Source organism: Carassius gibelio, chromosome B17, assembly GCF_023724105.1.
Source record: "Carassius gibelio isolate Cgi1373 ecotype wild population from Czech Republic chromosome B17, carGib1.2-hapl.c, whole genome shotgun sequence".
Classification (NCBI taxonomy): Eukaryota; Metazoa; Chordata; class Actinopteri; order Cypriniformes; family Cyprinidae; genus Carassius; species Carassius gibelio.
In genome coordinates, this window is record NC_068412.1 from 17,034,932 (window position 1) to 17,060,748 (window position 25,817).

Here is a 25,817-nt window from a genome sequence, read left to right on the forward strand (position 1 = left end):
TGTGGAATTCATTTACTTAACCTGTTAGTAAATAATGTGTGTTATTATATAAATTTGGAAAAGTGGGAGTAAATGAAGATTCACACAGAAATGTACATTCTCTTTCCTATGTGTACTGTGTTTATTGGTTAAGCAATAAAAGTGACGTCATAAAGCATCAATTAACAGGTAAACTGAGAAACTAAAACTGACAAACTCTTTCCTCAATGAGCCTCATTTATGAAACAAGCAGAGAACGTTCATTTAGCAAAACCTTTGTTAGATAAACTGCAACCTTAATGTTAAAATTGAAGACCGATTTCACAACAGACTTCTGCTTTGGCTTCATGAATGAGTCACGCTGACATTACAGTACATCTTCAGTTCAAAATATGACAATAAAATACACCCTTTCATGGCTTAATATCCCCAAAAATAAGATCGATCTGTTCAACCGAACCTTTCACCCATTGCAAAAACAAGCACGTATGGACATACAAATACACAAAGGCCCTTTTCAGTGTACTGAATCAATTTGCTTTTAACCTGCAGCAGAGAACTGCGCTGTTTTTCGATGAATCTGCGCATTTTTTTTGCTTCCAAATTCCTGCTTTATTCACTTATAACAGTTCATCTCCCGTTTGACCCCTGAAAAACACGATCCCCCTCTCCCACAGCTTCAGACAACTTTCTGCCTGTTACAATAGCAGCTTCACACTGGTCCGTGTTAGCCCTTGCAGTCTCGTTCACCAGAGGAAGAGGAGGATGAGGAGGGCCGGTGGGCAGTAGTCATGGCAACAGTCAGGGCGATTACTTGGCGTTCTCCAGCACGGTTTTACATCGTGGGCAGAGACAGTCTGGCTCATCTGATGTGTACCGTCGACATCTGGGACAGCGTGACAGAGAGGTGGGCATCGCAGCTACACTGTATGAACTCTCCTCGCGAATCATGCCCCCTACACAACACAACATACACTTCTGTCACACAAAACTACCTGAACGAGTTACTTTGGTAAAGACAAAGGTTAAATGATTATAGTTCAAATCATTGCATGTTACCAATCAGTGGTTCTCAATCTTTCTGACTCAAATTCTCAACAATTCAAATATGCAAATTTACTGAATGTGTATTGAACACCACAGCCTAGCCAGGACTTTTAATTTCGATTCACATCTTACCTTCCAGGTTGATGAGGAAGTTTCCTGTGCTCGTGACGGCATCCGATGGCAAATCCAGCGGGAGAGAGCTTGTCAAAGTCGTGCGTGAGGTCATCATGAGCTCGGTCAGCTGGGAGCAGGTGGATGTGGGCTCCTCTTGAAGAGACTGACAGGGAGGGATGGGAAAAAGAAATGTACGGAATACTTCACAACTAAGAAAACTCACAAATAAGGCTATGCTTCTGCGGCCAACATTTGTGCTGGTGTGAACAGGCCTTCAAAATCTCTGATGTACCTCAATGAGCTCAAAGAACAGGCCGGGCTCAATGGAAATGATGAGTTCATACTTGGCAGCATTACATCCTGGAATAGATGACAGGAAGGAATCTCTGATGGCACACGCGCCCTCCACCGCTTCCTCCAGTCCTGGCCTCCGCCACACAGAACTGGTCTTAATCCAGCCACTACGAAACAAAGTGTCCCCCTCTACAGAAGAAGAGAGTATGAGAAGTGTTACAGTCTGTAGACGTACAGCGTCAGTTGTACAGAAACCGCGTGTGTCTACCATCGTGTCCTGGAGCGTGCAGGTACACCTCCTCAGCGAGATGAGGGAGCACAGGAGCGATAGAACGGCTCACTCCATCCAGAATCTCTTCTAGAACCGTCTGACATGACCTCCGACCAAGAGAGTCCTCAGGGTCACAGTACAGCCTGAGAGAGAAGATGAGAGCGTGACTTTTTGCAAACAGAACAGGATTTTAGTTACAAAACTGAATGCATGGTTACCGATCTTTAATGATGCTGAAATAGAAGTTGGATAAATCTCTGGTGATGAAGGATTGCAGCAGACGGATGACACGGCCATTGTCAAACTCACTGTAAGCATCCGTTACCTGCAGCACACACACAAACACACGGGATGTGAGCGACTGCAGAGTAGAGCTGGTTTATGCTCGGCTAACACGGAGACTCACCTTCATGCTGAACTCTCGGAGCACGTGCAGCATGTACTGATCTACGTAGTGCATTTGTTTAGGGTCCACGGCCTGGGAACGAGGATCAAAACCCTGGAGATTCCCCAAGAGAAACCTCAGTGTGTTCCTCAGCTGGAGAGAGGAGATCAGTTGAAAGAAAGGCCATTTGAACATAAACATTTGGATTTATAATACTGTTCAAACGTTTGGGGTAGGGAAGTCAAGTCATTTGATCTAAACGCAGTTAAACTTAAATATTATGAATCATTACATTTCAAAATAACCAATTACTATGTGAATGTATTTTAAAAGGTCATTAATACCCATGATGGCAAAGCTGAATTTTTGGCAGCCATTACTCCAGTCTTCAATGTCACATGATCTTTCAGATATCCTTCTAATGCTGATTTGATGCATTTTTAAATATTACTTCTTATTATCAATGTTTAAACAAAGTTATGCCGTTAGGTTTTTTTGTGACATTTTTATTTAAGGATTCTTTGAGGAATAGAAAGTTCAGAAGAATACCATTTCTTTCCAATATAATTCCTTTGTAACACTATAAATGTATTTTTTATCTATTGCATCCTTGCTAAATAAAAATGTATAAATAAAAACATTCTTTCTGACCTCAACCTTTGAAAGCTAGTGTAAAAATAACCCTTCGAACTAGAACTGGTTAGCAGGAAACTGATGCATTTCGTTTATTAGCCAGACCTTGTTGATGCTGTCTTTAGCAGCGTTTAGTGTGTTCGGCCCGATCTGAACCTCAGAAAACACATTCGACTCTGCAACCCACCATCTCAAAACATCAGCACCATATGGAGGGGACACAGACAAGTCCTGGGAGAGAGAAATTGATGTTTGAAAACACTGACTGACTGATATAATTTGATTCTAGAATTGGTTAATCACATCTTACCTTCCCTCCATTAATAACAACATCTGGGTCGATCACGTTGCCTATGGACTTAGACATTTTTTCTCCTTTCTCACTCACAGCAAATCCATGGACCACTAGGGTTCTGAAACACACACAGAATGTCACCAGTGTTTTTTGACATGGATTTGTCTTTTGCATATACACCTGCATTTGTATGACTCACTTGTAAGGGGCTTTATTCCGTACAGCTACACTGGTGAGAAGAGACGACTGAAACCAACCGCCGACCTGATCTTTCCCTTCAACGTATGAGTCTGCACGCGGATCTGATTCTGAAAGAGAGAGAGAGGCAATAAGATTACACTACAACACAAATAAATACTTCTGGAACTAGACACACACCAAATACATGAATACAATGAAGCACCGCTTTGACTACTCACCAGGTAGCACTGCGGCCCATGAGGCCCCGCTGTCAAACCAGATATCCAGGACATCTTCACCCCGCACGTAATCAGACACTGCACCTGCTTTACTCTGAAAAACAATTTAGAACATGTACTGAATCGTTTTGGAGCACCAATCAGAATGATTTCTGAATGATCATGTGACATAAGAGACTTCTTAAAAAAAAAAAAAAAACTACCGGTAGTATATGAAAATGTACCTTCTGAAGCACCTCAGGAGTCAGAAACGTCTCCAGTGGCTCCGTCCACCAGCTGTCACTCCCCTTCTCAGAGAAAACATTAGCAATGTGTGTCACTGAATGTCTGAGAGAGAAAGAGGGATTAGGACTTTTAGCTTAAGAAGTCTTTATATGTGTTTGATTGGGTCTATGACGGTGTAAGTATATACTTGTTTAAGAGTGGCTCTCCAGTCTCTTTATGGTAGAACACTGGAATGGGGACGCCCCAGCTCCTCTGCCGGGATATACACCAGTATGTTCTTCTGTCCAGCATCGCCAACAAACTAGACCTCGCCGATTCAGGTATCACACGCACCTTCTTAAGGGCATCCTATAAAAACACATCCAAAGTGTATTTCTGTAGAAAATCACTTATATATAGCTTGAAATGTATTAGAAAACAGTTGCATTTTCTAATACTTTTGCGTAAAAAAAAAAAAAAAAAAACATGCCCAGATCACTCAAAAAAAAAAGTAGTAAATATGTACAAATTATTTTCTAAAATTGACTTAATTTACTAGAAGCAAAATATTGTAAAAAACAAAAACAAATGTAAAAATCTTAACAGTCCTAAAAACATTTTTTATTTGTTGAAAATAAAAATATTATAATATGGGGGTAAAATATGACCCATGTATATGCTATTCTATTCAGGAGGCCACTGGCTCACCTTGGCTTTGTCGTTGAGGCTGGCTGTGTTAATAAACCATTGTTTACTGGCTCTGATCACGACTGGCTGTTTGGTCCTCCAGTCGTACGGGTAACTGTGGACACAGTCCTCCTCCTTCACAATGGCACCCACTGCCTGCAGCATTGAGATTACTGCCCACACACACACACAAAACATTAGTTATGATTACAAGAATGCATATTCTTTTATCATTTCATACGGTCAAATTTAGTTCTATTTTTCTTGTAACAACATTTTCTCTTTCCTCCATCAATCTGACTCTCTCACCTGTGGCATTGCCTTCGGTCATCACAGATTTCTTCTGCAGTTCAGGCCCAGCCAGTTCTGTAAACCTGCCCTCCTCATCCACTATGCACTCCTAGAGAAAGAAAGACTTCAATTAATAGTCAACAACCCAATATTTTCCTGTTTTCAGCATATACAGATGTGGGCGACATACTACTGGCAGATTAAAGTGCGTAGCAACACCGTAGTCCTCCATGCCGTGGGCAGGAGCTGTGTGGACCAATCCGGTTCCCTTTGTCATGGTCACATGGTTAGCCGGCAACAAAGGCGCTTGTTTTGCAGGAATTGTGGGATGCTGACAGACTCCACCTTCGAGGTCTGACCCTGGAGATGAGTGAAAGAGAAACAGAGAGATGCTTAGGTTAGTTTAAAAGGCATCATTTGAAATGCTTCAGGTCAAAAACAAACACTGGATCTACCTGTGAATGTGGCCAAACTTTCCAGATTTGTCTTCAGCACAGAGGCGAGGCTGCTGATGCGCTCTGAGGCCACTAGGAGGAGCTGTTCGTTATCAGCTCGCTTCACTAAAGAGTACCTGAAGAAGAGGGAAGACATGTGATCACGAATGTCTCCATTAAATCATATCGCCTGAATTCCACTGACAGATGCATAGGTGTGTGACTTACTGTACTTTGGGCATGTAACAAACCGCTTGATTGGCTGGAATAGTCCATGGCTGAGTCGTCCATATCAGAGCAGACACATGACCCCAGCTTTCTGAAGCACAGACAAAAATACTGGCATCAGAATTAGCAAAATGATTCTGTAGCCTGTAAAGAGCGCGTGGCACCGGGACACACCTGCTTTGGCAGCGAGTTTGGCCGGCAGGGTGAGCAGGGGGAAAGTGATGTACAGAGCGCGGCTCACGTGTTCTGGATTATACTCCAGCTCAGCTTCTGCAAGCGCCGTCCTTCACAGAGAGAGAATACAGCAGATATCTGTACAACATCTAAATCCTAAAATTCAAAGCATCCTGTCTGTTATGTTTTCTTAGAGGCTTTACGTGAAACTGCAAACACTGAGCTTCTCTCACCTGGATGATGGTGACCAGAAAACAGGCTTATAGTCCTGATAAATTAAACCCTGTACGCAAAGATAGAAAAAGAGGGGTAAAGTGAGAAACTTTCAATGATGTGAGGGTGCGTACACTACTATTTTAAAATCTGGGGTCAGCAATGTTTGGTAACACTTTAGTATAGTGAGCAATTCTCATTATTATCTAGTTGCTTATTAGCATGCCTATTATTAACATACTGGCTTTTTATTAATACTTATAAAGCACATATTCTGGATGACCTTATTTTACATCTCTAATACTACCCAACACCTAAACTTAACAACTACTTTACTAACTATTAATAAGCAGCCAATTTGAAGTTTGAGGCAAAAGTCGTAGTTAATGGTTTGTAAGACATTAATCATTATGCAAAGAACACTGACAAAATGTACAACTGTTTCCAACAAATCACTGTATTAGAATGATATCTGGAGAATCATATGACACTGAAGACTGATGTAATAGAAGAATCGGGTATATATTTTAAAACATATTCAAATATTTTTTTTTAAAGTAAATACACTTAAAAATGTACGTTTTACATTTTAAATTGTAATAGTATTTCAAAACAAAAGTGTTTTTAATCAAATAAATATTAATTTATAGGCAAACTACTCGAAGTACTTACATACAGAATGAAATCAAACATGTCAAACTGTGATGTGCGGGAAAAAACTTCTCCCACCTTGTTATGCATATCTTGGAAGACTTTCAGTTGGGCCGCTTCATATTTCCCATCAAAGGTGTAATAACAATTCTCCCAATGCGCCATCACACCCCAGCGCTGGAATGCAGCACGCTGCCGAGATATGGCGCTCTCTGCAAACTCCCGCGCTGAACGCAGAGACACACAGGCAGTTTTGGATTCACCAAAAGCAATGTATCTTAGCAACATTACTTAAAGTGATACTCCACCCCAAAATTATTATTTTTTTCATTAATCACTTACCCCCATGTTGTTCCAAACCCGTAAAATTTGTGTTGGTCTTTCCAACACAATTTAAAGTTGACAAAGGAATTGTTGAATAAAGTCATTATTTTAGTTTTCTTCGCTTACAAACAGTATTCTTGTCGCTTCATAACATTACAGTTGAAACATTGATGGCAGATGCTTTTTATAATTTTCTGGACCTTCACAGTGTAACTTACTTTGCAGTCTATGGGACAATAACAAGCCTCCCGGTTTTCATCCAAAATATCTTAAATTATGTTCAGAAGATGCACTAAGCTTTTTTTACATGTTTGGAACGACATGGGAGTAAGTGATTTATGAATACATTTTCATTTTGGGGTGGAGTATCCCCTTAACTGACAAGTTATTTCAAGCATCTAAGATCTAGACAACAGTATTTTTTGACCAGAGCATTCCTTATATGTATCGTCCTGACCTTTCTGTCGGATTTGTAGAGGAGTCAGCTCATTGGTTCCCAGGTCTCCAAGTGCTTTGAGCTCAATGGGCAGCCCATGGCAGTCCCAACCAGGCACATAGTGCACCTGTCTGCCTCTCAGCACCTCGAAACGGTTCCGGATGTCTTTGAGGATCTACAGGAGAGATCAAATACAGATGCTGATTGCAGATTAGTTCATGTGTGTGGCCCCAAACCTCCCAAACAAGCTCAGCTTTTGGACCTTAGTATTTCTAATTCCCTGCATATGTCCATGGCTTATGTGCATATGATCTGACAGAATGTACCTTATTGAGAGCGTGCCCAACATGCGGGTCCCCATTGGCATATGGTGGTCCATCATGAAGGCAGTACTCCTTTTTAGCTTTTTTCTCTCTCTGCCATGTGTACAGCTGGTCAAAACCACATTTCTGTAGAACACAGAAAAGTTCAAGCTCCAACAAAAGACAACCACATACTTGATCTCAAGCTGTGGTGGCTGTTATAGAAGTGTTGTAGCATAATGTCATCTTAATCATTCACTATGATTTATGAAGGAACAGAACATCATTTCAGTAACGCCAGCATTTGTATCTGGATCTGTCACTGTTACCTGCTGGATCTCTCGTTCCAGTAGGTTCGGCCCGTTCACTCTCATGGGGAAGTCAGTGCGGGGCAGCAGCACAGTGTTCCGGTACCGGCCCGCTGCGTCCCCGGAGCACAGACAGCGCAGTCCCCATCGAGCCACACCGCCGAGCCCTACCGCCGAACGCCGAAGCAGCAGCATGAGGGGCTGTGACAGAAGAGTTTGCGACCAGGATGAGAGTCTGTTGCGGGATGTGACCTCCTCCTCTACATGGGCGGCACTCTGTGTCTACCGGAACCATAGAAGCAACGCAAATCTACGGGAGCTGAGAAGAAACAAGCACTCCACATAAACGAAAACGCCTTTTTCATGATGTGAATGGGGATTTGAAACGCAAGAGGACGCTGTGAGGTCACTAATAATGACTTAGAAGGCAGGTTTACACAAAATGTTTAAACAAATCTATGAAATGCTTAGTTTTATGATCAAAACTTTTAGCTTTAATTGTGGGGGCTAAACATGTAACGTAACGTTAAGGTAACCCAAAGAGGACTAAAAGATATAAACTTTCCCCAAAAGCCATCATATTTGATACATTTAATAAGTTTCTTCAGTACGATAAATGCTCATCTTGAAAACAATATAAAATGTTATAAAACAATATAAAAAGGTGTTTATGTACTTAATGGTAAAGCGGCCGTACAGTTTACTTTACTGTTGCTATGGTTAAGACTACACTATATCATTATGTTATAAGAAGAGAACATGTAAAACAATTGAAAACAATAACAGTTTATCTTCACCTTCATTACCTCCCCGGTGGGCGGGTGTTTTTGACGTCACTTCGGTATTAAAAGGCCCATGACTGCCTCAGCATTGAGCACAGACCCTTGATCCAGCAGGAAACTTCTCCAGAAGAAGATAACACAGGCATAAGAATGAATAAACTTTGGATTCTGAGTTTTGCAGTGCTACTCATCACCATTCCATTTTCAACTCAGGTAGGCGCAATGATTTTCTCATTTATAGATTTATAGCACTTATTTGTTGTGTTCATGTTTTAAATAGTAGGTTTAATTAATTAAATGTGGTAACAAAGTGCATCTATACATAGATAGATCCAGTATTGTGAAATCAAATAACAAAATCAAATAACATGGACAGAGTGAAATGTGAGCACTTTTTCTGAATTTTCTTTAAATTCTTGTTTGGTGTAGGATGGCAGTGAGCCGAAAAGCAGTGGCTCATCACCTGCGACTACCTCCACGAATTCCAGCGCTGTGGGATTGGGTCCTGTGCCCACCACACTGTACCTGCTGATCCCTGCAGCCACCCTGGGCTTCTTACACAGCATATCCTAAAGTGATGGATGGAGAGCGCTCACCATAGATGACCCACACAGAGACAGTGGCGAAATGGACAGCCATCCACTCAAAGAGCAAACTTTTCCACAAATCTTGAAGAGAGAAGATGCCTCAGCTCACATTTTTGTAATGGATTTTATTTAATGAAAATGAATAAAGTTTTGAGAATTTCTTCAAGAGGGATTTGTTTGGTTACATCTGTTTTAGGGAGCTTCAAAGACACCTGCAGCTTTGGCTCTTTGTTTTAGAGCTCACCTACTCAATGGCAAATTCCCTTGGAAGAGTTCGATTCTCCTGTGCTCAGTATATGATTGAGATGAAGCAAGTTAACAAAACTCCATTACTTTAATCAGTAATCACATTAAAATTTTAGTCCAATTTCTGTAATGACGGCTTGTGTACTACAAATTTGACATTTTACAATAAATGTGATCAATGTACTACATTTCAGAATGTACATCTCATTTTTTTCATTCAAACCAGTATGAATGTTTCATCCTAAGATGTATAATCAGAGTTTCATAATAGTTTACCCCATGTGTTTTATTTAAGAATTAGATGAGTACAAATATAGACTTAGAATAATCAGGATTCTCTGTATGTTCTCTCATGCCAACAACATACTGAACAAAGCAAAAGAGAGTTTTATAATAGTTTTAGTAAGGTTAATAAAATGTAGAGTAGAAAATACAGGTATCCTAGTTAGAAATTTATTCGAGAATTGAGTGTATTTGACATTTTGAAAACAGTTTTAAGAGATGAAGGCACTGTACTGATAGAGGATGTGATCCTCTTCTTAAACCAATGATCAGGTGCTTAAACACGTCACACATTATTCACGGTGAGAATAAAACTCCCCTCCTGCACCGCATAAGCACAAACTCTGCCCACAGAAAACATCTCTGCAAGGAGAAAAAGAAGGCATAATCATGAATAAAATACTGGCATTGTGCATCGGGTTACTGATTATAACCTTACCCTTTTCATCTCAGGAGGTAGGCACTGTGATTTCTTTCCCTCTTGCCTTACTTTTTTTAATGATTATGAAATTTTTTTTTCTATCTTTCTTATTTATTATTAGATATTTTTTGTTCATTAATATTTAAATAGTAATAAAACCATCAAAGTGCATTTCAAAGCAGCTTCTCAAAATAAACAGTTCCTTTTTTCAGTTTTTGTTATCTAAAAAACAAAGGAAAAAAGCAGGTAACCTAAAGTGGGCATTCTTTGGTAATATCAAAATTAACTGTCTTTAATTAAACTATATATATTTATATGTATATATATATATATATATATATATATATATATATATATATATATATATATATATATATATATATATATATATATATATATATATATATATATACATATATATGTAATTAGAGGCAATTAATTTTGATATTACCACAGAACGTCCACTTTAGGTTAGATAGATAGATAGATTTTAGAAATTAATCAGCAGCCTAGCAACTGCACTTTTCTACTTTAAAAGTGCACATAATACAGTACTATAAAATAATCTGCTTATTTAATCATACTTTTTTTTTTCATGTTGGTGTATAGGGAAATAATTCAACCAAAGTAACTCCATCTTCAACCAAGCCTCCACCCAGTGCTGCAGGATTGGGTCAGCTGCCCACCGTGATGTGCCTTCTGATCCCAGCAGTCACCGTGGGCTTCATCCACAGTAGATCCTAAACTGGCTGGAGAATATTCCGATGACCAAGAGGAGCAAAGATAGATAGCCAGTCACATGAAGACCACACTTTCCCAAAATTCTTGAAGATATAAGACACAAGAACAGCTCAATAAGAAGATGCCACAACGAATCAACATTTTTTAAATAATAATAATAAAAACTGGGATTTAAAGGAAAATATCCACTGTATACTGAACCAAGGATCCTCCAAAGCCCAAAGAAACCACACCATCAAACTCTGTTGCGTTTTAGTATTTTACTTTAAATTGGACTCATCAGTTGCAACATCTTGTGAAAGACTGTATGTATCTGATCACTGTAATCCACCTTCTCCAAAATATTTTTGCACTAACTGTGATGAAATATTAATTGTAATGAATACGAATATGTCTTAATGCACAATTAAAGTGGATGACTGTTAATGACTGTGTGTGGCTTTTCATCCAAATTCAAATTAATGTTATTCTTAAACATGCTATAATCTGCAGGCATGTGTTTAGAGGAAGGAAGGTGTATGTGCAGTTTTAACAACCGAACAAGTAGATTACAAGTATCTCTCGACTACAGCAGAATAAAAGAAGAAGTGCTGTCACAACATCCAGCTAGTTCAGTTAAAACACTCGCACGCAGTTCAGTATGCACCACACAGGACAATAAAAAGTTGCTCAGACAGACCACCACTCAGTTCAGAATCAGTCTGATTGCTCAGGATTCAATTGATTTTACATTAAATTCATCAAAAATGCTCACATGACAAACGCTGCCATTTTCTTGGCAATGATTCAAGGATTTCAGCAGCTTTGCCCACATCCTGCAACAGATGTATCCTTATCTGCAATTTCTGTCTTCATCGCTGTCTCTATTTTTTTTGTGTACTCACTTCAATCACACTTCTTTCTCTCTATGCAGATTGAAACATTATTTCAAACTATACTCTTCTGTTTTATTGAATTACATTTCTTATACACTTAAGCTCAATTAGCAGCTGGCCTGCAGTAAGTAAACACATTGAGCAAACTTAAGTATAGAAAGACCGAAATAGTATTTTCTTTTTTTTTCTTTTGTACTTATTCAAAAAGGTTACCTTGAACTGTAATAAAGGTCAGTTTCGAGATTCTGATGTCTTTTTTCCATGTGTGTGAGACCACATTAGAGTGGTATAAGTGGTCAGCTCAAACTGAAACTGAAACAGGGAACAAAAAGGGGTGTTTGTGAGAAACTGCATTGGTCTTTTCATAGGTGAAGGACACGTAACCCTCGTGGGTTAACAGAAGTCCTCTCAGCCCAGACACTCTTGAGATGTTTGCTACATAAATGCAAGTCTTTATTTTCTGAGCTTTTTCAAGAGAAGACTGTATAGTTTCTCATAATGATCCCATAGGGGCCAAACTGATGGTAAACAGAATGTCTCAGCGGTGTTGAATATTTACAGTAAACATCACACCTGTTTGCTGCTCATAAATGGCTGAGATTGTCTGATTTGATTTGCAGTGTATTTGACCCCTGAATTTATCATTTAGAGTTGATACTGAAACAAACAGCAAATATTCTTTAATTACTTGACTAAAATCTATTGTTAACCACTATTAAAACTTGTTTTTGGTCATTGAAAAAAAAGCGCAAATAATATAAATATGTTTAACTTTGCCTTGATAACTAACTGAAATATGTTTAACTAATTATTACTCAAATAAAAATAAATCTATAAAAAATACAAAAAAAAGTCAATGTTCACTGCTTCAGATGAATATTTTAATAGATAATAACATAGTATATAATAACAGTAAAAGAACACTTCTTCTATATTTGAATGCATTTTATGAAGAAAATAATGGTAGAGACTGCGGTAAATGCACAACATTCCTTCGTCCGATAACAAAAGCAGGTAACGTGTGACATGTTTCATGTGACATCTTCCGGGCCCTCACATGATCTGATCTAAGTCAGATCAACATGTCTGAAATGAGAATAAACCAGAATAATAAGGGTGTTTTGTCCCTGAGCTGAGAGTTCAGACCAGGATCTATAGCTTCTTTACCTGACAGACATGAATGAGAGCGTCTGTAACCTTCCTCTTTCTCTTTGAAGCTATCTTTCAGTCTGTTGTGTAAACGTGAAAGTGGAACGGGCCATGAAAAGTTCCTTTATTCAGAGCATCGTTATGTCAATAGTTCTGCTCATTTATTAGAGACCACCTCATGGGGCCCGGGTGACCATAGTGCTCGGTAGCCATAATTTCTCTTCTTACAGAGATTGCATCTTTCTCTCTCGTTCTTTCTACTTTCTACTTTCTGTAAAGAAGTGAAAATTTACATGGTTAATCTGTGGTTTAATTGTAACCCATGCACACCCAATTTCTTTTAAACACACACTTGGTGGTGTGTGGCTATACAAAAACCCACAGAAGTGGCTCATAACATTCTACTGTGAGTATCTTAATTGTATTTATCAGATTTGTAGCTCCACACTTAAAGCGTCTCAGTTAAGGTCTATCCATACCAAGGACGATAACTGTAATGATACCTATAAAGGTTTAATACTCATTCAGATTCTTTGAGAATATCACAGCTGTAAAATGAATGGCACAGAGGAATTCTATCATTTGAGTCAATTGAGTATTCAAAATGGCAGACGATCAGTAATGCTTTTTTTTCTATGCACGTTTATAAAAATTACTTAAATTTCCTAACTGAACTACTGTATGGCCTAATCCTGGCTTAGTCTAAACCCTGTCTGTATAACCGGGGCTTAGTTTTATAGTTACTGTTCTTGTGTGAAAGGGACACGAATAGAACAAACAGAACTCATTATAATCAGTGTTGTCTGGGAGTGACACCTTTTCTGCTTTTAACACATATGCATGCTTGCGCTAGTTCTGACAATGAGACACATGTATTTGCAACATTCACTTCTGAGGCATTGTGTAGATACCCATTGGGTTTGGTGTAGACATGCTAGGTGCAGTAACATTAATACTGATAAAGTTCGATGTTGTTAGCATGTCAAAAATGACAGAGGTCATTTTTAAATCGAGCAGCTTTATGATCAGCACGGCAGATTAACATGACCAAAATCTGTGTGGAAATGTTTCACTCTTGGGTGACTCTTCTGGTCTCATCGATTCCTAGTGAAATGATTGTATTTCATCCACTAGAAAATAAATGTAGACTACCTTTACTGAAGAGGAGCTTGTCCTCTCCATCAAATTATTATTTTTTTTTTTCACTTACTGACAATCGTTAAAAAAAAAAAAAAAAGAAGAATTAGATTGCCATCTTATCTACAGAAAACAGAACATGCTGAAGTGACATGTCTAAAAAATAATTACAACCTGGTGGATGTGGTTTTGTTTTGGCCTGTTGAAAGTTAGGTACTCATTTGAGCCACTTGAAGAGAAGAAGTGAAAATCCAGCGAACTGTTTGTTATGTATAACGGTTCTAAGGTACTGTGAGGGGCCACTTTGATTTTGCCAAGTAAGATATGTTCCTTGATCAAAATTATTATCCAAAAGTATAGACTTAAACCAATCCCTACCCCTAAACATAACTATACCCATAATTTGTTCCTAAAATCAGTGGGAAATGATAGCTGATTGACAAGGGTGTAGAATCACTTAACCCTAAAACAGATATTTCCTGAAAAGGTCTCTCTATTCTGATTGGTTGATTTGAATGTTGTTCCAGGAACATATTGTAGGCTACCTGGTGAAATCATAAAACTATTTTTTTTTTTTTTTTTTTTTTTTACCAGAAGCTATTTCTTGTTAGTGTGACATTTGTGATTCGGGTAAATAACTAGAATACTGTCACAATCTCACAGGGAAGCAAAGGAAACGAGGAGACGTGGGAGCAGCACGAAGCCACGCGTATTAATGATAAAAATAAAACCAAACACAGCTCTGGAACGCATGATGACAAGACATAACACCAGACGCTTGAGACTACAACACAGGGCTTAAGTAACAAGGGATGAAACGGGGGAATTAATCAACAGTACAGTGACAGGCACAGGAAACATGACCAAATAAGGGCAAGAAAGGCACATGAGGAGCAAAACACACAAAGCACGGAACAAAGTCTGACAAATATAAAAGTTCAGTAAACTATAAACCTCTTTGCGCTACATAGTTCTAAAAATAAACAAATATGATAACGAATACCATTTGCAATTTTAAGCAGCATAAAACTTTTTTTTTTTTATGGCTAAAATTAACGGAATTGGCTAACAACCAAAGTCTCACACATTCAGGTGAAAAATGGCCACATCCTTCCACCTCCGTTATTCTTTCTAAATAGTTTTCTCTATTGAATCTTAAAATAACTTAAGAGATTGAATTATTCTTTATCAAGATTAATGTATGTAGGCTATGTATTTATTTATTTGAAGCCCTTGTCTTCGGTGGAAACTGTTTTGTTTTTCCTTGAATTTGTGATATTTGTGCTGTGAGCCATTTTAACAATAGACAATTAATTTTTTTTTTTTTTTTTGCCTGCAAAATTTTGTCAAAATATCTTACTAGTGGGAGAACAGCTTTTTGTGTCATATATATTTAAAAGCCCAGTGTGGCATGAAAAACTATGTGATATGTATTGTGTATGTGTGTGTACATATGAGTGGCCACACAGATGGCCAGCACATCCGGTGGAGACAGAAATGAGTGCACAGCTTCACTGATTAAATTAGACCAGCTTCCTGCTGTGAGAATCACATTCACTTGTGATGAATGAAAAGCCTTCCAGGACTAATGGCTGAAGAAGTACTGTACATTCTTAGACCAGTGTGTGTGTTGTGGCCAGGTGTTTTCAGACTGTGTCGAGAAGTCTGTGTGTGACCGATTTCATTAGCAATTATCTTTCTCTCTCTAGGCCAATGAGAGCAGTTTTGACAGTTTAAAAAGTTACTTCCCCAGAGGCAGCAGCCAGAAACCCTTTATTCCGTTTACCTTAGCCTTAGAAATAACTTCACATTCTGTGCATAACTGAAGCTCATTTCCGGTATAAGCTACTGTCATTCGTTAGAAACAGGATGTGTGCACTTTCAGAGCATGGTTGAACTGTACCACAAATGCTGCTTTGGTTGTCATGAAACTGTGGATTTAATAATGCTCTTCTGGAAAAGGACAACCATTCTCTAAGACTACAATTAGCTTTTGTAGTCGTCCAGCTCGCATGGAAGACACTCGAATCAGACACACATAACTCCATTTTCACAGATTCTCTGATTGCAATGTGTATACGGTACATATTTTTTTCCCACCATCATGTTAATGGATTTTAAAGCATTCACACTGCACATGGTTTCGGTCCAGCAGGGTGTTTCATGAGCGGTGCGTCTGCAGCAGTGCAAGAGTGACAGTGAATTGTTCAAATAAAGTGACAGTGAATTGTTTGCTGTAAATATGAAAACAAAAATTTAGTAATTACACCATAAATGGGTATAATTAAAATTTGCAGGTTTCACAGTCAACACACAATGGCTTGGTGCCTAGGTTAAAAAAAAAAGTTCTTTATGAACCTCAGGATTGCTTGTAATAAAGATTTAAATGTAGGCAGCTGCATATATGAAAATAAAACACCTAACCCTAAAAAAATTCTAACAAAAGGTTTCTCAGCTGTTTTTTTTTTTTGTAGGATTAGGTGTCATTAATAACATACTAAAAGTTTACCAAAAAGTTTGACCACTAGAAAGGTGTAATTTTCAAGATGGCGTCCAAGATGGGCAGGGAGCCCTTAAAATATCCTAACTCCTTCATTATTTGACTTAGTCAAGTAATCTTAAGTGTAATCTTAACCCCATGTTTTCTGGGTCTGTGAATAAATTAGACTTGTCTAAATTGAACTGACATGATTACATACTTATGGAATACTGTAAGGTTTTATCATTGTTTGCAGTGAACTAGAGATATAAACAATTTAGCCTATGCCATGTAGGGTGAATACTGGTAAAGTGGGACAATGGGTAAAGTGGGACAGGTAAGTTTAATTATTTATCTTTTTTTTTTTTTTTTACTAAAAAACAACACTGAGCTGATCAGTAGCAAGTATGTGATAAAAATAAAAATAAAATTCTGTGGCTATGACATCACATCCGGGTTGTGGCACATCATATTTAACAACCTTGCAGTGAACTGTGATGGTAAGTAAAATGACATAGCATTCTGAGGTAAATAATGTTAAGGTTATAAAAATAAAACAACTCATGGATCATTTATAATTGTTAACATATACATATTTTGTTGTAGGATGTAATGGTGAATCAGAATTAAAAAAAAAATCACATTCATCTTGGGTTTTTTTTATGCGATTTTGACACTGTCCCAGTTTGCCAATAGCATATTGTTAAATTGGGACAGGGTAGTACTGGCAAACTGGGACAGCCATTCAAGTCATTCTAATGGAGGAATAGAGTTACCTTTTTATTTGTCCCTCATTCCATACCATTTAGTTAGTTAGCTAGATATTTCAACAAAGACTGACTTAAACTACGCCAGCTCTCACGCATTCACCGTGAGACACACGCAATTAACACTTTTCACACGCTCTCACGCCACACATCCATTTTGTCACGCACAGAAAAATTTTGAAGCAAAGTGGACACGGAGACCAACAGACTAGACAGAGCGGGTTACTTAAGATATAAAAAATCATCTCTCTCTGTTAATAAAGGCTATTATTATTATTTTTTTTAATTTGTATGAAATAAATTTAACCTAATATAAAATTTTGTGGGCAGGCGAGTGAGGGGGTGGGTTGAATTTGCTGTACCTGCACCCCTTCTTAAAAACGTGATGTTTGTATTATTGTTGTTTATATTGTTATTGTGTATTTAATTTATAAGGCCTAAACTTGAATAACAACTGAATGTGTTTTAAGTGTCCCAGTTTGACAGTAGTGCCTTGAAAAATGTGGTCATTTTGTGTTTGAGGAAGAGTCATCCATCCTGTGTTTAATGTTTCTTTATTTTTTATTGTCTATAGTATAGTAGAGCTCCTAAACTATTTAGAATAGTATCATATGAGCGACTAAGACATTTGGATCATAATAAAAAAGTATGCAGAATATAAATTATCAGAAAGTGTCCCACTTTACCAGTATTCACACTAACTCCTACTCAGTACCCGTTTTTTTTTTTTTTTTTTTTGCTAAAACACCGACTTTCCATTTGATGTAAAAGTTATTGCAGCCAAAAGTAACTTTAATTGGAGTTGTATAACTTTGATCATAAACAAACCTGTATTAGCCTGATCAGAGGCCTGTGTGTGAAACCTCTAAAATGGTCACTCATTTCAATTTTAATAAGGTAATACATATGTAATGCATCCTCTAGAGGTGTTTGTGAGTATAAAGGTGGCATTATACTAAACCCAACAAAACTAAATTCACAATTTTCAGCAATTCAGAAGATGGTGGAAGAGAATACTGACATTTGATATTGCTTGACTCATTGAAATGTTGTTGGCAGCACAGCGTATACCATTTTGCTCAAACAAAATCCATCCTTGACTATTTAAAGGAAGAGTTCTTTATTTTTTGTAATTTACTTAAAAAAAGTAAACTTTTGTATATTCTAAATTCATTGCACACAAACAGAAATATTTCAATAGATTTTTGTTTTAATTCTGTTTGTTACGACTTACAGCTTAGGAAAATTTCAAAAAATAAAAATAAAAATTCAAAAAATTCAGTATCTCAAAAAATTTGAATATTCCATTTTGAACTTGATTGGTTTTATTAATTAGGAGTATAAATACTGGGTACCTCCTGGGCTAGTTCAGAACGTGCAACCACAATTATGGGAAAGACTACTGACTTGACAGTTTTCCAGAAGACAATCAACAATATTGTCTTCATTGAACATTTTTGTTTTGTAAATCTTTTTTTTGTTTGATCTTTGAGAAAATATTCACATTTTTTGAGATACTGAAGCTGTACTGTAAGTCCTAAACATCATAATTCAAACCAAAAAACTATTTAAATATTTCAGTTTGTGTGCAGTGAATCTAGAACATAAAAAGGTTTGCTTTTTTAAATTAAATGACAAAAAAAATTAAATAATTTTCCCATGATATTCTTTTTTTTTTTTTTTTACATGTACCTGTACTTAAGGGAAATTTGTACACATTTTCCCCATAAATGTGCTTGTAACCAATTGCTTTAATATATAATTGGACTTGTAATCACTTATCTATCATGCAAATATTCTAATTAGAATATTACATGGCCAAAACATGTATCAGACACCAATATTTCTGTTCTAGGAGGAATACAAAGGAGTAATGGTCATTTTAAGGACCTGGCGGCTGACATTTTGAAAACGGGGCCTTTCCTGGAGTCAAACTTTGGTAAACTTTTAGTATGTTTTTAAGTACATTTGATACTACTGTAAACCACTGGGAAACGTTTTGTTAGAATTTTTGGGGGGTCAAGACACATTTCCAGCTGACTAATGCAAAAGAAACAGCAACAGAGCTGAGTGTTTCTGTCATTGGTAAGTTTTAATTTAGAATGTTTGTGATGACTTAAGAAAAGCAGTTTAAATGTTTTGCCACTTGCTTGTGCAACTGGGATGTGATAATTATATTGCTTTTATGCAACAATTGCATGAGTAAAAAAAAAAATGCACTTCATGATCTAACATTTAAAAAAGATAAATATGTATTTTTGAAAAATCTCGTTAAAAATTTTCCCCTCCACCCCTCAAAAAACAAAACAAAAAAAAAACATCTCCTCTAACAAGTCACCTATACGAGGGAAATTCTTCCCCATTTTCAAAAATGAAATTCAGGCCCTGAATAAGTATCTAAAAATCCTGATTGGAGTATTACTATTCCACATGATAAAAATAAGGCTTTAAAAAGATAGTATCTGCCTCAAAAACCCTGATCGGAGCACCCCTAGTTCATAACACAATGCCATTTTTAATTTTAAAATAATTATATGTTCTTGATTTATTCAAATCTGAATTGCCAGTTACCATCTATGCTTTACTGTCTTCAAAATGTTCACAAATAAAATTGCTGTTACTTGCATTTAAAAAAAAAAAGAAAATTATTACTAGTAAGTTTAACTCCACGAACACCAATGCTGCAGAATAAATATGTTGTATTTTGAGAACATGAAGGGAGAATGAATCACTCAGACCACAGTCCAAAATACAGACAAGTCCCATATGTCCAGTGGGCGCTCATACAGCATTCACACTCACATTCTTACTTCTTATGAACCTAGACACTAAATAGAACCCTCACAGGTTTTATTTCCTTGGTACTCTACTCCTCAATTTGGTTATGATCCGATTGTATGTGTCCTTTCTCTGACTGATCGGTTCAACTCGCTCTCATTTGATTCTCCATGTAGATGGATCGTTGGAAAATTGACTTTTTGTTCCATCCAGTGGGCTACGGTCAACAACTTCCAGTCCTGTAGTGTTTGACCAATCAGCTGCAGGCCGATGGGAAGACCTCTGTGTGAGAGGGCTGTTGGTACCGTGACAGCAGGCAAACCTGTTGTGGAAAAAAAGTGAAGATCATACACTGTAAATACACATACTGTATACAGGATTTATTTTGGCTTAGAAAAGATCAGAAAAAGATGAATTAACTTTGGTTTTATCGGTTGGTTCATTGATCCGTTAAAAGCTCAATTGTAAATCTGTTTATGCTGCTTTAGGAAAATAACCCGCTTTAGTCAAAAGGTCACATTTAGCTGGAGGCCAAATGCCCTTCTTGGTTGTTGTTGTCACGCAAAACTCCCTGACTGACCTCGGTAAGGCAAATTGGCCTGTCAAATCAGGTGATACAGATCAAATTTGCACAGGTGACCAGATAAGCCGTCAAGGACATGCAAAGGATGCAACTCGGTGGATCCTTCTTGTAATTTCTCTCTTAGATCCACTTCCTGTACTTACCTGCCATGTTGACAGGTTGGGTGAAGACATCTTCCTGAGCACTGCGCGTGCGGTTGTCTTCCTGTATGAAGTCAGAGTAGCGTGCTGCATCACTCAGCGTTGTGGGTGTAAGGACAACATCTATGCCAGAGCGAAACACATTTTTAAAGTCTTCAGCGATAAGACGCCGCATTTGTTGAGCTTTCACAAAGTAACGCTCGTAGTTCCTGAGAAGAAAGGAAGGGAAATGTGTAGATTTGAAATGCTGATATCAGAGTAAAACTAAGACACATCTTTGCAAACTGAAAGTAATGAAGATATTGTGGTAAAATCTTAAAATTTTGGTGCATTTTTTTTTATTATTAAAACATTTAATAAAATATGGTCAAGTAAAGTAAAGTAAAACCGTATTAAATATAGTTCAGCCTCACAGCATTGGCTTCAGATTTTGGCATACTTACACTCTGAGTAAGTGATTGACATTTCTTTTTGTCAGACAATTTCTTACACAAAATACTTGAGGAAAATGCATGTCACATTTTACAATAACTTCTTTGGGTATCTAAGGTTCAGAGTGATAACTAATGTGCTACCGTTTTTGGTTAGTTTTTTTATGCTTTTGAAACAAATCTCTTATTCACACCATATCTGCATTTATCTGAACATTTCTATCTATCTATCTATCTATCTATATATATAGTTAAATGCAGTTATGCATAACTGTTATGGCGAAGATAAGTTTTCAGCAGCCATTACTCTGTTACTTTACTGTTAGTTTAGTTCATCGATGTAATGCATCCTTGCTGAATAAATGTATTAATTTATTTTAAAAAATTAATACATAAATAATAGTAATTGGTTACACTTTAGAATAAGGTCCTATTAATTAACGTTACACTCACCTAAAGGATTATTAGGAACACCATACTAATACTGTGTTTGACCCCCTTTCGCTGAGGTGCTGAAAGCATTCTTTAGAAATGTTGGCCCATATTGATAGGATAGCATCTTGCAGTTGATAGAGATTTGTGGAATGCACATCCAGGGCACAAAGCTCCCGTTCCACCACATCCCAAAGATGCTCTATTGGGTTGAGATCTGGTGACTGTGGGGGCCATTTTAGTACAGTGAACTCATTGTCATGTTCAAGAAACCAATTTGAAATGATTCGAGCTTTGTGACATGGTGTATTATCTTGATGGAAGTAGCCATCAGAAGATGGGTACATGGTGGTCATAAAGGGATGGACATGGTCAGAAACAATGCTCAGGTAGGCTGTGGCATTTAAACGATGCCCAATTGGCACTAAGGGGCCTAAAGTGTGCCAAGAAAACATCCCCCACACCATTACACCACCAGCCTGCACAGTGGTAACAAGGCATGATGGATCCATGTTCTCATTCTGTTTACGCCAAAATCTGACTCAACCATCTGAATGTCTCAACAGAAATTGAGACCCATCAGACCAGGCAACATTTTTCCAGTCTTCAACGGTCCAATTTTGGTGAGCTCGTGCAAATTGTAGCCTCTTTTTCCTATTTGTAGAGGAGATGAGTGGTACCTGGTGGGGTCTTCTGCTGTTGTAGCCCATCCGCCTCAAGGTTGTGTGTGTTGTGGCTTTACAAATGCTTTGCTGCATACCTCGGTTGTAACAAGAGGTTATTTGAGTCAAAGTTGCTCTTCTATCAGCTTTAATCAGTCGTCCCATTCTCCTCTGACCTCTAGCATTAACAAGGCAATTTCGCCCACAGGACTGCGCATACTGGATGTTTTTCCCTTTTCACACAATTCTTTGTAAACCCTAGAAATGGTTGTGCGTGAAAATCCCAGTAACAGAGCAGATTGTGAAATACTCCGACTGGCCCGTCTGGCACCAACAACCATGCCACGCTCAAAATTGCTTAAATCACCTTTCTTTCCCATTCTGACATTCAGTTTTGAGTTCAGGAGATTGTTTTGACCAGGACCACACCCCTAAATGCATTGAAGCAACTGCCATGTGATTGGTTGATTAGATAATTGCATTAATGAGAAATTGAACAGGTGTTCCTAATAATCCTTTAGGTGAGTGTATAATGTTAGTTAATAAAAATGCAAATGTTAGCTGAGGTCCGTTAAATAATACTTAACAGACACAACTTTTGATTGGAATAATGTATTTGGATGTTCATAATAAAATTTATAAAGATTAATAAATGCTTCAGAAGTACTTTTACTTGTTAGTTCATATTAACTAAAGTAGTTAGCTAAGGTTAACAAATGCAAACTTACTGTAAAGTGTTAACATCAAACCTTACCCCAAACTTTTAAACCGTTGTCTGACTCTAAAAATTAATGTGGTACCAGTCCAGTTGTAGAAATGAGAAGTGGTCAGAGCTTGGGGGTGTAAGCAAGTGTAAGCTACTTACAACACAGTTTACCACGTTTTGTACATCTTTAAAGATGAATTTGCGTGAGAGGTGATAAAAACTATGAAGTACAAATCTACACATCTAAAATAGGTGTGAGACAATAGTGGTTCTCTTTTTGAGACTCTCACGATTTCAGAAGGAAGTAGTTTCCTGAGAGTATTCTTCGGCGAACCACATTGTTGAAGCCTTCATGTCGTGTGGTGGCGTACATGGCATCTGTGGAGCTGTCGACTTTACTACGATGGCCTGAGGAGGTAAAAAAGGACATTTTCAGAAACACAGCACTGTTCAAAACTCAAATGGATATGTTCAAATTTTAGTTTGTAGTTCTAGCTATAAAATAACACCTAGATTTTAAATCCATCGTGTTTATACGTATGTGAAAGCCGTGACATTTTCCAAGTATGGTAACCCATACTCGGAATTTGAGCTCTGCATTTAACCCATCCCAGTGCGCACACACACACACACACACACACACACAGCAGTGAGAAGTGAACACACTGTGAACACACACCCGGAGCAGAGGGCAGCTATATATCCAGTACCCAGGGAGCAACTGGGGGTTCAGTGCCTTGCTCAAGGGCACTTCAGCCATGAGTATTGAGAGTGGAAGAGTGCGCTTTTCATTAACTCCCCCCCAACTCCTGCCAGCACCGAGACTCGAACCTGCCACCTTTGGGTTACAAGTCCAACTCTCTAACCATTAGGCCACAGCTGCATAATGTATTGTGACAGTTTTAGACATGGTTAAGCTTTACGCACCATATTCAAGCCCATCGAAACGTGCCATGTTGGATGCAACCTCACAGCAACACAGGACGTGGTAACAGACGATAGAGTGCTGTGTGTGTGGCAGAGATACTTCTTGAACCCTCGCCCCTGCCTGCTCAAACATGGCTGCGACTCGACTCCACTGGGACAGAATGTCTTTAGACAGGCCCGGGGCGTGATATTCCTAAAATCATAGAAACTCTATTACAATATCATCAGGTTAATCTTACAATAGCTATGTTTCAACGTATGCACAAAACTGGAATATTGCATAAAACATTTGTGATTAAAGCACTGTTTTCATCCAATGAGTCAAAGAGAACAAAATTGTCACTTTCTGGTAAACTAGTGCTAATATCACTAAATATCACTAAGGAAACTAGGAGAAGCCACTGAATATAATAATTTTCATATATGATGAATTACTTGCTGTGGAGGAGACTGGTCCTCTGGTTAGTCAAGTTATCCTGTCTCATAGCGCAAAGTCACATGACTTTTTCCATGTGCATGGAGGAATTTATTCAATAAATGTGTTTCTATCATAGTTTATGTGCATTTTTCTTCTCTAATGTGCATATACTGTACGCATTTTTATGTTCATTTTCAGAATTTATGCACATCTTGGCATTTCCATCCATTCATTTTTTTATGCAATATTTTAAAAAAGCACATAAAAAAGGTGGATGGAAACAAAACTAATAAAAAATGTATGGCTCACATTCCATCAAAAAAAAAACAAAAAAAACAACAACATTATTTAACATCTTTTTATAAAAATATTTTTGTGTTGTCGCATTATTGTGCCCTAAATAAAAAAAATTAAATAAAAAAAACAGTGTGTCAGTTTCATTATTATATTATAATAATCCTGCCTGGATTCTTTAAAAATGAAGCAGCATTAATTAAAGTAAAATGAAATAATTATTACCATTATATATGTTTTTAAAGATTTAATTTAAGCATTTTTTCACATTATAGCAACAAGAATTATAAGTTTTCAAATTCTAACATGCTACTAAGGCATAATAAAACATAATTTTTCATTTTTCATGTGAAATATAAACACTTATTTAAAAAAAAAAGAATCAATATAATCATAAATATTGATACTTATTAATTAAATAATAGATACATTTTAGGTCAGTATTTCATTTCAATAATTGTTATATTTTTATATAAGCCTGAAATGGATTTTCACTTTAATTATGGAAATATAACATTTTGTACATATGCTAAGATAATTTGTAAAAACATGTATGAGCTTGTATGAACTCGTTTTCTTTTAACCACACTGAGCTGCTGTCTCCCAGTGGGCGTTTTGAATGCAGCTGTACCTTTGGTATGCCGACACATATGTCTCTAATGTCAAAGTGCTCAGGAAGGCTGGGTGGGGTGCTGGGTGCCTCGACAGTTGTTGAGTCTCTCTCATCTCGGCCCTGCAGAATCCCTAAAAACCAGAATCAATAAAAAACATAAGGTCCAGATCTAAATCAGTGACCTTCATATGTTAATCTCACCCTCAAACAGATCGCATACTTAAGACCGTGGCAGCATCATGGACACTCCTGGTCATGATTCCGGGCACATCCATTGAGTTGACCAGAGGGATGAGTCCGTGACGAGAGAGCAGGCCGTACGTGGGCTTCAGAGCCACGACCCCACAGAGAGAACCAGGGTTTCGTGTAGAGCCTCCTGTATCAGACCCCAAGGCTCTAAGAGAAGATTAGATATATAACATATCCAAATATTATTGACTTTTTTTTACATGCATAACTCAGTGTGTACATGAACACTTATCAATCAAATGCACAGTACTACATTAGTAAATAATAACATTTTGCTCAATTAGCCACCTGAAAAAGGTCACAAGGACAAAATTTGAATTATATCTTGAATTATATGATAAACTATTCCAGATATACAAATAAATATTCCTTTCCCTTACATATATGTACTAAGCTTAATGAACATGCTTGTATTGAAGCATAGGTTCA

The 25,817-nt window shown here is 37.5% G+C and overlaps 2 protein-coding genes and 1 long non-coding RNA gene across 3 annotated transcripts in view; 1 reads left to right on the forward strand and 2 right to left on the reverse strand.

Moving 5' to 3' along the window:
• Positions 1-93: 93 nt before the first annotated feature.
• On the reverse strand, positions 94-8,001 carry LOC127976150 (isoleucine--tRNA ligase, mitochondrial). Its single transcript, XM_052580360.1, has 23 exons — positions 7,711-8,001; positions 7,406-7,528; positions 7,101-7,254; positions 6,398-6,546; positions 5,689-5,738; positions 5,456-5,565; positions 5,282-5,372; positions 5,075-5,190; positions 4,810-4,979; positions 4,638-4,728; positions 4,350-4,501; positions 3,850-4,010; positions 3,662-3,764; positions 3,438-3,531; positions 3,218-3,326; positions 3,034-3,136; positions 2,829-2,954; positions 2,112-2,243; positions 1,924-2,030; positions 1,703-1,848; positions 1,433-1,623; positions 1,159-1,303; positions 94-935 (listed from the first exon to the last, which is right to left on the reverse strand). The coding sequence occupies exons 1-23, from the start codon at positions 7,882-7,884 to the stop codon at positions 790-792; spliced, it is 2,943 nt and encodes a 980-aa protein (XP_052436320.1). The 5' UTR covers positions 7,885-8,001; the 3' UTR covers positions 94-789.
• Positions 8,002-8,518: 517 nt separating this feature from the next.
• LOC127976764 (uncharacterized) lies at positions 8,519-11,174 on the forward strand. The gene is made up of 3 exons (XR_008157925.1): positions 8,519-8,684; positions 8,901-10,042; positions 10,617-11,174. It is a non-coding gene; the product is annotated as an uncharacterized LOC127976764 (long non-coding RNA).
• An 8,663-nt stretch (positions 11,175-19,837) lies between these two features.
• The window catches only part of qrsl1 (glutaminyl-tRNA amidotransferase subunit QRSL1), a 7,661-nt gene continuing 1,681 nt past the window's right edge, over positions 19,838-25,817 (reverse strand). Inside the window, exons 6-11 of the mRNA XM_052580206.1 lie at positions 25,360-25,535; positions 25,158-25,270; positions 23,815-24,007; positions 23,178-23,295; positions 20,660-20,865; positions 19,838-20,255 (exon numbers count right to left, since the gene is read on the reverse strand). Coding sequence (XP_052436166.1) covers positions 20,038-20,255; positions 20,660-20,865; positions 23,178-23,295; positions 23,815-24,007; positions 25,158-25,270; positions 25,360-25,535 — 1,024 coding nt within the window. The 3' untranslated portion in view covers positions 19,838-20,037. The remainder of the gene's footprint in view (positions 20,256-20,659; positions 20,866-23,177; positions 23,296-23,814; positions 24,008-25,157; positions 25,271-25,359; positions 25,536-25,817) is intronic.

Coding starts and splice junctions, on each gene's coding strand:
- LOC127976150 (XM_052580360.1), bottom strand. CDS start 7,884: ATGCTGCTGCTTCGGCGTTCGGCGGTAGGGCTCGGCGGTGTGGCTCGA. Junction 3,765..3,849: donor GGAGAGCCACTCTTAAACAA/GTATATACTTAC, acceptor TTTCTCTCTCAG/ACATTCAGTGACACACATTG. Junction 3,327..3,437: donor ATGGGCCGCAGTGCTACCTG/GTGAGTAGTCAA, acceptor TCTCTCTTTCAG/AATCAGATCCGCGTGCAGAC.